This window comes from Epinephelus moara, chromosome 22 (assembly GCF_006386435.1).
Source record: "Epinephelus moara isolate mb chromosome 22, YSFRI_EMoa_1.0, whole genome shotgun sequence".
In the NCBI taxonomy this organism is placed as follows: domain Eukaryota; kingdom Metazoa; phylum Chordata; class Actinopteri; order Perciformes; family Serranidae; genus Epinephelus; species Epinephelus moara.
In genome coordinates, this window is record NC_065527.1 from 29,518,438 (window position 1) to 29,530,854 (window position 12,417).

General features: G+C 41.1%; 3 protein-coding genes across 5 annotated transcripts in view; 2 read left to right on the forward strand and 1 right to left on the reverse strand.

Moving 5' to 3' along the window:
* LOC126383959 (major histocompatibility complex class I-related gene protein-like) overlaps nucleotides 1–12,417 on the forward strand; it is a 159,969-nt gene that overhangs the window by 140,680 nt on the left and 6,872 nt on the right. The gene's annotated exons all lie outside the window — the stretch shown is intronic.
* LOC126383956 (major histocompatibility complex class I-related gene protein-like) overlaps nucleotides 1–12,417 on the reverse strand; it is a 137,848-nt gene that overhangs the window by 89,666 nt on the left and 35,765 nt on the right. The window lies entirely within an intron of this gene.
* On the forward strand, nucleotides 7,336–11,722 carry LOC126383972 (major histocompatibility complex class I-related gene protein-like). The gene is made up of 3 exons (XM_050034770.1): nucleotides 7,336–7,437; nucleotides 7,661–7,930; nucleotides 11,379–11,722. The coding sequence occupies exons 1-3, from the start codon at nucleotides 7,389–7,391 to the stop codon at nucleotides 11,669–11,671; spliced, it is 612 nt and encodes a 203-aa protein (XP_049890727.1). The 5' UTR covers nucleotides 7,336–7,388; the 3' UTR covers nucleotides 11,672–11,722.

The following is a 12,417-nucleotide window of genomic DNA, read 5'->3' on the forward strand; positions in this document are numbered from 1 at the left end:
AATCATTGACCTGCGACCTAGGCTGTCCTGGTGCCACGTGCACCGATGGACATCCTTATGCTCGAACATGGTGTTAGTTATGGCCAAACTGCGACCTGCACAGAAGTCCAGTAACTGCACACCACTTGGGTTCAGATCGGGCAGGCCGTTCCTCCCAATCACGCCCCTCCAGGTCCTGCTGTCATTGCCCACGTGAGTGTTGAAATCCCCCAGCAGGACAATGGAGTCCCCGGTCGGGGCACTGTCCAGCACCCGTCCCAGGGACTCCAAAAAGGGCGGGTATTCTGAACTGCTGTTCGGCGCATAAGTGCAGACAACAGTCAGGATCCGTTCCCTGACCCGAAGGCGCAGGGACGCAACCCTTTCGTCCACTGGGGTGAACCCCAACGTACAGGCAGAGAGTCTGGGGGCTATCAGAAAGCCCACCCCGGCCCTCCACCTCTCACCCAGAGCAACTCCAGCAAAGGAGAGAGTCCAGCCCCTCTCAAGGACTAGGGTTCCAGAGCCGGAACTATGTGTCGAGGTGAGGCTGACTATATCTAGCCGGTAGCGCTCAACCTCTTCCACAAGCTCCGGCTCCTTCCCCGCCAGAGAGGTGACATTCCATGTCCCAAGAGCCAACTTCCGTAGCTGAGGATCGGACCGCCAGGGCCCCCGCCTTGGTCTGCTGCCCGACCCACACTGCACCGAACCCTTCTGGATCCCTCTGAGGGTGGTGGGCCTGCAGGGGGACAAGCCCATGTAGCCGGTTCGGGCTGGGGCCGCCCGGACCCCATGGGCGAAGGCCCGGCCACCAGGCGCTCGCCCACGGGCGGGGCCCCGGTAACCCTCTGGGCCGGGTACGCCAACTCTTGTTATTTTCCATCATGAAGGGTCTTTTGAACTGTTCTTCGTCTGACCCTTTGCCCAGAACCAATCTGCCATGGGAAACCCTACCAGGGGCGAAATGCCCCCGACAACACAGCTCCTAGGGTCATTAGGGCACTCAACTCCTCCACCACGATAAGGTGACGGTTCTCGGTTTTATTGCGGAAAATAGAAGAAATGGAATGTTCTGAGTTGATATTGCTGCTGCGTTATGTAGGTGCCCTCTGATGACGCGCCTTCTCGTCCTCTGAAAAAAAAGTGGTGGCTCGCTCGTGGTGAAAAATAGAGAAAGGAGTTTCCCACAGGGTTTTTTGAAATTCCCAAATTAAATTGGATAATGGATAATGGATAACAATTCATTTTCCGTTTTTCTTTTCTTTATTATCAAATAAAAAAAAACGAGAGATGGATTGTTTTTTTTTCCTTTTTCGTTTGGTCATTTCAAAACAAAAAATGGATAATGGTTGGTTTTCCGTGTTTCAATTTGTTGAAAAATGAATGGCCGCGAAGTACACAGAACCCTCTCCTTAAGAAACCCTGTTTAGATCCCACACTGCCCAGTAATTACCGTGCCATATCCAAATTACAGCTGATCTCAGAAATTGTTGAAAAGGTGGTTGCTCAGCAACATCTAGAGTAGAAAAACACAACATATTTGATAAATTCCAATCTGACTTCAGAAGGAATCACAGTACAGAAACTGCTCTTCTTAAAGTAACAAATGACATTTTGAGGAGTGCAGACACAGGAAACCATACCATTCTCATTTTAATGAACTTGACTGCAGCATTTGATAAAGTTCATCACACAATTTTACTCCACAGACTCAGAAACTGGGTTGGTCTAAGTGCAACTGCTCTTAACTGGTTTGCATCCGACTTGTCATATAGATAGTTCAAAGTAACTGTTGACAACTTAAGTTCATCAATTGCTCTGCTGTCATGTGGTGTTCCACAGGGCTCAGTTCTTGGCCCTATTTTATTCAGGTTGTATCTTTTACTCCTCGGCCATGTTGTCTGCAATTTCATCCCTGTGTTATACCACTGTTACGCTGATGATTCTCAGTTGTACATCTAATTTAGCCCTGAAAATCATAGCAACACTGCCTTCTTGCCATTAAGGACTGGATGGCTTCCAACTTCCTACAGCCTAATACTGATAAGACAGAGGTCTTTGGTTATTGGTCCTGACCACACCTCCAACAGTGTCACCCCCTACCTTTGATCACTAACAACTTACACAAAACACTCAGCTAGAAACTTGGGAGTTGTCTTTGATCCATATCTAAACTTCAATCAGCACATTAAGGGTGTTGTTCAATCCTGTTTTTTACAAATCAGAAATATTGCCAAGTATAAACCAGTACTCTCTAAAAACATTGTTGGACAATTTATTCATTCCCTCATTTTCTCACACCTAGACTATGCATCCGTTAACCATTTACAATTGGTACAGAATGCGGCAGCACGGCTTCTCACACTTGATGTAGGGAACGTATCACCCCAGTCCTGGCTGAATTACACTGGCTCTCCATTCAGTACACAATTCAATTTAAGGGTCTATTAATTACTTTTAAATCCCTACAGGGTCTGGCTCCGCTTTGCATTTCAGAACTCTTAACCCCCTATTCTGCTCCAACATTCCTCAGATCAGAAAACCAAATGTTGTTAAAAGTCCCACGGTCCAGACTTATACCAAAGGGCGATCATGCCTTTATTGTTTTAGCACCAAAGTTATGGAACAAACTCTCCCTTAGCATCAAATCAGCTGAAATCAGTTCCTCAGTTTAAGAAGTTGTTAAAACCCACCTGTACAGACTGGCATTTATATAACATTGTATGGCTTTAAAGGTGTGTATGTGCACTTACGTACACACATATACATGTGTGTATACTATATGCATGTGTGTGCATACAGTATGTGAAGCCTTTATATGTATGTATGTGTATGGACATGTATGTGTGTTTGTATGTATGTATGTATGTAAGAGTATAAATGTGTTTGTATGGACATATGTGTATAAGTTTATGTATATTTTATATTTGTATAATTCTTAAATTGTATTTTCTGTGGATGATGTTCTTGTGCTTTTATATTTTTCATATTGTATGGGACTGTAAAGCACTTTGTAACTTGGTTTTAGAGAAGCACTACAGAAATAAAGTTTATTACCTCTGCCAAGGAGGTTATGTTTTCGCTGGCGTTGATCTGTTTGTCTGTTTGTTTGTCTGCAAACTAACTCAAAAAGTTCTGAACAGATTTTGATGAAATTCAGTCAATTTTCAGGAAAGGTTGATAACGGGACAAGGAACAGATGATAAAATTTTGGTAGTGATCGGTTGAAGCGAAGTGGATAAAATAATAAAATGGCGTGAAATCCGAGCTGCTTGGCGGAGGTCTGCGCTCTCCGAGTGCTTTTCTAGTTATTATTATTATATGAGTAGAGGAGAAGTCCGTTAGCCACTAGGCTAATGTAAAATACCATAGGCTTGTGCTAAAAACAAGAAAAATGTGTCCAGCAAAAGACAAGTGCTTTGTCTAAGCTATATTTAATGTGTCTTTGGTGTGTTTTGAATCAACAAAACTTTACAGCACTGCACAAAAACCTCAACGCCGTAGTATTTTAGATGTGTAACTGCAGAGTGACACAGACACACTACTGTTCAAGTATAAATGCCCACATATGCATAGGTTCTGTATAGAGCTGACGCACAAGTATAAATCCCGCTTACCACATAGACAGAGATGGTGGTTGGACAGCTGACCGGACCATGGCATTCATGGTTACCAGTTAAGCCAGTTGGGCCAGCCACTGTAGTTTAGCCTGAGCAGATATGATGGAGATATAAGGCAGCAGAGTTTCAGCTCTTTGCTTGGGTGAGTGAAGGATTTAAAGGCAGCTTAAAGATACATTAAGTCAGGGTTAGAGAATGGTGTTCAGTAGATTTATACAACTAGCCTAGGACCTAATAGATTCATGATTTAACATGAATACTGGGCTTCCATTAGAATCCACACAACCTCTGGCACATGTTCCTGTGTACTGATAACCATAAATGAATGTGAAAATCAAATGTATTGCTCTTTATTTTGGTGCTGATGTTTTGCTTTTCAATAAAGTCCCCAATTTTCAAAAGTTTGTCTTGAGTCTGCTCATCTGTGACTATAGCTGCAGTAATATGAATATTACCTGAGCATTCAGTGTTCTTACAGAAGAGTTGGATTTAAAGACTGATATCATTGTCAACTCTGAGCAGAGGAAGCTCCCAGACAAGCTTAGCTTAGTATGAACACAGAGTCAGGAGGAAACTGATCACCAGTAGCTCTGTGAACTAGAAAAGTGCACTCAGCAGGGAGAGGATGTCCACCAGGTGGTCACCTGAGCTGATTGTGGTCACTGTAGACAGCAGATGTGTTGCAGCGAGTTTCAGAAGCTTCTCAGAAGCTAATAAAAATACACTCTTTGTTGTTGACAGAGCTGCAGCGTATTTGGCAGAGCAGTTTGGTTTCTCCTGTCAACAGGCTCTGTGTGTGAATTATAGGTAAAATAATTATAAGGATGAATGATTTTAATAACTAAAACACAGCCAGAAATCTTTGATCCATGTCGTTCATAACTAGACTTTGAACAGTATCAACTTTCAACAACATAACCTTCTGTGGAATATAAATGTAATCCCTAATATCCACTACATCAATCATCATTAATCTTTAGTCTGTAAATTTCCACATTTTATTTTACTATAATTGGTTGTTAGCATAGCAACTTATAGTTATGCTTTAAAAGTCTTAACCCTTAATATACCTCATATTCTTCTGATATACCTCGTCCTAATATACCTCATATCCAGCATATTAAGTGTGTGATTTATGTTTATTTGTATGTCTTGTGCTTATATACCGAGCATGTGTGCCATATAATTTAATGCTTCTCGTATGACTACTCTTTAAATATAGATATGTTCAGCGCCCAGTGCATGTTCATTACCTCAGCAAAAATGGCCTTTCAGCCTACAATAGAACTGTTGGTCACACATCAGTGTGTGTGTGTGTGTTGCAGCACCTCCTTGGCCTTGAATGTTGACATAAGAAAAGACAAATAGCTTGTGGTTCCTGAGTATTTGGGTGAAAGACAAAGAACAACTGTTTACCTTCCTGATGGGAGCGTGCTTCTCCGCCCCTCTGACCACTCCACCTAACGCTAGCCATTACATCTTGGTGGCCTTTGTTTAACTGACCAGATTGAACGTCTTCATTACCTGGCAAACCGAAGCCTTAATGAAGTTGTTAATGTGACTTCTGTCTACTTTTCACCTCTATTCTACCAAGTATGTACCTAACTGTATGAGACCTTTTTAACTTAATACAACCTTTTTCTTTAAATTTGCTCAGCATTATTTCCAAAGATAATGGTGGTGGACCAGCCCAGGGTCGAACCATTGTGCGTGCACGTAGTTTCCATGATTTGCAAGACACCATTAGACTCGGCCAAGGGAAGAGTGGTCAAAGGGAAGGAGGGGCCCTCCAGCCCCCTGAAAACTGTTTAAAAGAGTGTGCTGTGTTCATTGTAAGTCAGTCTGCTCCCGGGACCAGGCTCAGGTTTGTTGTTTTTTGCTACCTTGTGGAACTCAATGGATTCTGCTGTGCAGGCAGTTAGCAAAGTATCAAGGGGTTGGGGTGAGGGTTAATTTGAAAAAATACAGGCAAAGTCAAAATCCAGATAAGAATCACAAAACAGATATCAAACAGTGGAAAGCTAAGGCACATGGCACAAAGACAATCTGGCAGACTGACAGTGAAAGTGTCCCAGTAAATATAGAAGGGAGCTAATGAGAGGATGAGGAAGAGCTGAGTGATGATTAGCAGGTGGAGTGAATCTACTGATGGGAGGGCAGTCAGTGGGAGCAGAGTCAGCTAATGTACAAACATCCCAAATGAATAAATGAATGATAAATAAAGTGTAATTCAAAACTATGACACCTTGCTCCTGGCATGGTACAACACCATGTGCAGGGTGGAACAAAACCAGGTGGCAGCCCGACCGTGGAGAGCCGCACCTGGTAGAATTGTCCCTCCTGGCTCCCTTACAGTAAAGATGACAGCAAAGATAATAAAAAATGAGGATTTATTCATCGACTATCATGTCTAACTTTAGTGGATCATAACATGTTGGGTTTTGGAATGAATCTGCAGATGTTCAAAATGAGACCAAACTTTTCTGTGGATGTCATTTTGAAAATATTGGGGTGCACAAGTTCATTATTAGCCACAAAACTTTAATAACCATTTATCAAACAGCTCTTTAGTCAAAAATAGAGTGGCTGTATTTTCACCATTTTGTCTTGTTTGTTATAAATAGATTGTTGTCATAAATTAGGGGAGAGTGTTGCAGTTTTTCCACAGGAGGGTCCAAAGAAAAATATAATGCTGAATGGTGTTGCCTTTTTATAGAATGAAATAAGAGAATTCCTTATTTGCCACCTGCTCCATTTCCCAAATTTTGTATCATCCACCCAGAGTTCACACTGTTTTCACACAGCATAGCTACACTGACAGAACTGAACCTCCGACCTGCCTGTCAAACAGGAATCAAACCATAAACCTGCTTCAGACAGTCCAGACTGAGTGGAGTCCTGTGGGGATCAACAGATGTGAAGTCTGGCAGCTGACGGTTACTCGCTCTGCTGCAGTTCAGCAGCTAACAACCAGAGCTAGCTGCTAATAGCCAACGCTACATACAACGAGCTCCAAACATTTATTCAACAACTCCACCCTCCACAGTCAGACTCACATGCTGCTTATTTACTGACGAATTCCAGCTCACATCTCGTGCTAACAGCTGACCCTGCTCTGGTGTGAGTGTTTTGCAGGTTAGCAAAACATCCTGGTGCTGACTGTTTACTGGAGGTTACCCTCTTTAGGTGCTCTGATCTCATTCCACTCATACTGATCAGAAAATTATTTCAAGCATGACTCGGATTCCTTGTTTTAAACATTTTTCTAATACATTTCATAAAATAATTTATCACTTTTTTTTCTCTTCTCTCATTTCTTGTTTCGTCAGTAATAACACATACATTTTGTCCTAGATCTTTATTTTAGCTCAACGTATCATCTTTGTCATGAAATAAGGATGTTGGCAAATGTTTTTTGTCATTGTTTTTGTTTACAAAATGATGGCAGAAACTATTCATACATACCATTATTTCTCTTTAATTTAAAAGAAAACCTTATACCTGCCTATTTCCTTGTTGACTTTGACCATTCAGGTAAATTTGCATCTCCACAGTCTGTGCATTGTTTTTCTGTCACTTCTACTGACTTTTGTTTCTCATTTTGCTTTATGTTAATTATTTCAATAGAAGCAGGAGATTTATCCCCCCTCCCTACCCCAATAAGTTTCATACAGTCCCTATTTTAGTTGCATCAGAACAGAGACACTCCCTCCTCACAGTGCAGGAAAAAGCAGAAACAAACACCTGACCAGGTGACCAGCTCGGTCACTTCTTTATCAAAACAAGATGAAAAATCTACTTTTGCTGCTTCTCTTGTGTCACGTGTCGTCATCAGGTGAGATCACACCGTGAATATTTGCTTCACTTTCCACTGGGCTCTGTATTTTGTTCCTGCGTAGCTCCAGGACACACTTGTTTAGGTCACTTTCACTATCAAAGTACTTTAGAATTTCATAAGACTGTAAGTTTAAAATGGATCACACTGAATATATCATATTTATGATGAAAGTGATGATGATGTGTATATTTAATCTGAATGTTCCTCATTTGTCCTGCAGTAAAACACTCCCTGAAGTTTTTTGTAACTGCATCTTCTGGAGTCCCAAACTTCCCACAGCTTGTGGGTGCTGTAACGGTTGATGACCTTCTGGTGGGTAACTGCGACTCTAATAAAAAGATAATAGAACCAAAACAAAAGTGGGTGAAAACAGCATTAGAAAACAATCCACAGCATTTGGAGTGGTACACTGAAGAGTGTTTTGCAATCCTGCCACATATCTTCAAAGCCAGGATGGACAGCTTGAAGCAGCGCTTCAACCAAAGTGGAGGTACAACTTGTATTTCATTCTTACTGTTAAAGTGCTCTGTGTCTTAGCTGTAAAGTAAAGTGACCCTCACTCATTCCCACAGTATGATAATAAAATTCAAAACATCAATAGTCAAACCAGAAAAATGCACTTTGTAGAGCACTTGTTCTCAACCTGGGGGTCAGGGCCCTCATTATGGGACAGCAAAACTTCACAGGAGTCACGAGGCCTTCTTGATGAACAGGGCTATAAGAAAGCTTTTCTTTTAAATATACAGTAGGCCTATATCTCAGCATTTCATTCATTTCTGTGAGGAAGAGTAAATTAAATGTTATTTAAAGTTTAGATTATGATTCATGTTCTAAACTCTCCCAGGATAAGGGCACGGTAAAGATCTGAACAGAAGAATCCGTGTATCATTCGTTCATTCATTTTTCAAAATAAAACCAAATATGAAAAAACAAAATAATGACTTGTTTTTTCAATATTTGTTTCCAGAACCAAAATGAAAAAACAGATAACGACTCGTTTTCCAATTTCCGATTTTCTGTTTAAATGGAAAATGGAAAAAACGGATAACAGGCCAGATTTGGGCCTTTCATACACTTTGAATATTTTCATCTCTCCGGAAGCCAAGTTTTTTTCTTTTGCAAGCACTGGTTTCTTTGTTGTCAGACCGGTCGGAGTGACAACTACATTCGGTTCATGGAAGCTAATGCTTTGGCTAACAACCGCTGCGTGTAGAGGCTGCAAATTAGGAGAAATTGTTCAATATGAGGTAAGTTGTGCTAAGGTAACAATACATGTCAGCTTATTGTTTGCTTCTACAGCAGACATATTGGAATAGACTTCATGTGGCGAGTAATTTTTACGTTATTTGAAGATCTATGTTTGTCGCGACTCGCGAATTCGCCACATTCAGCAATAACGGCAGCATAGAAATAATGCTGTATTTAGGTGGATTTCAGCACTCACATGCGTTTTCTTTGGGAAATGCCACTCTAGTTAATTTCTATAAACATTATAAAATTAGCATGCTGGGATATAAATGCATTTTTTGTACTTTCCCACAACACAGAACAAAATGAATGCATCAATGTTCTATGGGAAGCGACCATGTGGACTTCAAACCAGGGTTCCAAATATTGATAAATATTGAAAAAACAAGTAATTATTTCGTTTTTTCATATTTGGTTTTATTTTGAAAAACGAATAAACGAATGATACACAGATTCAGAAGCTATACTGCTTATTAAAATTAAGGGAACACTTAAATCACACATCAGATCTTGATGAACAAATGATTCAAGTTGAAAATCTTTACTGATGTACATTGTTTAATTTGTTGAGAACAAAATGACGTAACAACTGTCAGTAGAAACCAAAATCATCAACCCACTGAGGGCTGGATTTAAAGTCACACTGAAAATCAAAGTAAAAAATTGAAATCACAGGCTGATCCAACTTCAGTGAATTTTATCAGAGCAACTCATAATGTGCGTCAGTCTGAGTTGTTCATGCAAGCATGTGGGGGCATCCTGATAACGTCTGCGCATGCTCCTGATGAGTTGGTGGATAGTGTCCTGGGAATCTCCTCTCAGACGTGGATCAGGGCATCAGTGAGCTCCTGGACAGTTTGTAGCAGTAGTTTGTGGCATCAGATGCACCGATACATAACGTCCCATGGGTGCTCCATTGGATTTATGTCAGGGGAACGAGAGGGCCAGTCAATGGCATCAGTGCCTTCGTCATACAGGAACTGTCTACACACTCTGGCCACATGAGGCTACGCATTGTCCTGCACCAGGAGGAACCCAGGGCCCACTGCACCATTAGGAACCCAGGGTCCACTCCACCAGCATAAGGTCTGACAATTGCTTTGAGGATTTCATCCTGGTACCTAACAGCAGTCAGGGTACCGTTGGCTACGACATGGAGGTCTGTGCGACCCTCCAAGGATATGCCTTTCCAGACCATCACTGACCCACCGCCAAACCGGTCATGCTGGATGATGTTACAAGCAGCATAACGTTCACCACGGCGTCTCCAGACTCTTTCACGCCTGTCGCAAACCTTCCTGCAACCTTTTGTATGGATGTGCCATCCTGGATGAGCTAGACTACCTGTGCAACCTGATTGGGCTGCAGGTACAGCTTAATGCTGCCAGTAGTAACAAGGACACTAGCAGAACATCAAACTACAGAAGAATCAGTCAGAAAGGAGAAGCAGAGAGCAACTGTCTGTGGCCACCACATGTAAAACCATTCCCTTTTTAGGGGTTGTCTTGCTTTTGCCTCTCCATTGCACCTGTTGTCACTTTGATTTGCACCAAAGCAGGTGAAACACAATCACTTGTGCTTCCTAAATGGACAGATTGATATCCCCAAGTTTAACTGACTTGGTGTCAAACTGTGACTATTAAGTGTTCCCTTCATTTTTTTGAGCAATGTATATTCATAGAGCCTTCAGTCTCTGTGAAATGGCCTGTCCATCTGGGAGATGAAAACACTGAATTTGTAAAAGAAAAAGAAAAGAAAAAAAAAGAGTCTATTAAGTATACTTTGCTGTTAAAAGAAACATAAGACAGAGAACTGCATAAAGAAGTTCTAAAACATCAGGAAAACTCATCACTGATGTAAAATTCACATAAACAAATCTGCTCAAAATTCATCCATTCACTCGTTTTACACAACTTATTTAACAGCTCCTCAACCTGCAATGATTCAGTTCACTATTTGAGTTAATTGTACAGTTTCAGTTGTTCTGTACTGTTATTGTTATGCATTGAATACAGTATAAAATATTTATAACATATGTCACTTAGTCATGGTTTATGAGTTGTGCTTCATGTCAATTCAACAAAAAACAAGCATTCAAATACTGAAAAATATGCTTGGATGCAGATAAATTTTATCAGGCTGTCTCGGCTAATAAAAGTTTCAACACTAAGGACTAAATATTCTGTAATTGAAACTCTCAGAAAGTGAGGGGGAGAGAGATGAGGTCCTCAGCTGGACACCAACCAGTAACACTGCAGCTCATGTTAAAATAATATTTCACCCATAAAATGACAATTTGTAAATCAATTAGTGAACTGGTTACCTTGAATTTGTGAAGAGCACCTCATTGTTCTCGCATGCCTCCATGGAAAACAGTGAACATATTGATTTATTGATTGATTGGGGAACACATTAAACAACAGCAAAACTATATCATCTTAAAATATATGGTTACCTTTGTAACTTTTAATCTGTGAAATAGAAATTGTGTTTCATCACTTATGTGAAGAAAAAGTGCACTGATGTGTGTTTCATCACTTATGTGAAGAAAAAGTGCACTGATGATCTGCTCTTGAATCATAAACACACCACAAGACTGAGCATCACACCATGTACAATATGTTTAAGATCATCTTTCCACTGGAGGTATCATCCGTACATCACTGTTAATTACAGTCTCTGTTTCTCAGGTGTCCACATTTTCCAGAGGCTGAGTGGCTGTGAGTGGGATGATGAGACTGGGGAGATTAAGGGATTTATGCAGTATGGTTATGATGGAGAAGACCTCATATCATTGGACCTGAAGACACTGACATGGATCGCTCCGAAACCACAGGCTGTCATCACCAAACTGAGATGGGATGCTGACAAAGTCAGACTAATAGACCATGAAAACTACTTAACTAATGTTTGTCCTGAGTGGCTGAAGTCTTATGTGACCTTTGGAAAGAGCTCTCTGCAGAGAAAAGGTAGAATCACATGACCTGATGTAGTTTCATGAACATAACAATGTTCATACAACCTGCTCAGAATGAACTGCTGTTGTATTTTCACTCCAAACTGTCTGACCAGAGTTGGGTATAACGCGTTACAAAGTAGCGTTACAAAGTAGCGTTACAAAGTAGCGTTACAAAGTAACGCGTTAGAGTACTTTGATTACTTTTTGCAGTAACAAGTAACCTAACGCGTTAGTTTGCTGTTTGAGTAATCAAATACTTAAGTACATTTTCAAACAAGACATCAGTTACTTCCGTTACTTTTAGAACGCTGGTCCTTCAGTTCCGAAACAGCAACAGCTGTCGTTTGGTTCTAATAACGGAGATAACGTTAAACCCATCAGTCTGAAAGAAGCCATGGAGCTTGTGGCTCGCTACGTGGTAGAAGAAATTCTGCCGTTGTCTACGGTGGAGTCTAAATAGGTGGAGTAGGACTCGCTGACAGACATATTTCAGACTCAGGACTTGCATTATGTCTGGTACACGCTACACGCTGGTACTCACCAATTATCCCCGGTCGTCTTTCACGGCGTGTGTGATGTCATCGGGTTATTCTTGTCCTATTCTTATTACTTTCACTATTATCTGAGTCAGTGCCAGAACTGTGTCTGTTCATGTACCAGCCGACATGTTGTTGTAGTCACCTAAAAGCGTCAGCAGATGGCAGGAGCTACATTTGAAGCACCATACGTAAACTATCAAGCTACTGTATCTTCCACAGGAAGTTCTGACA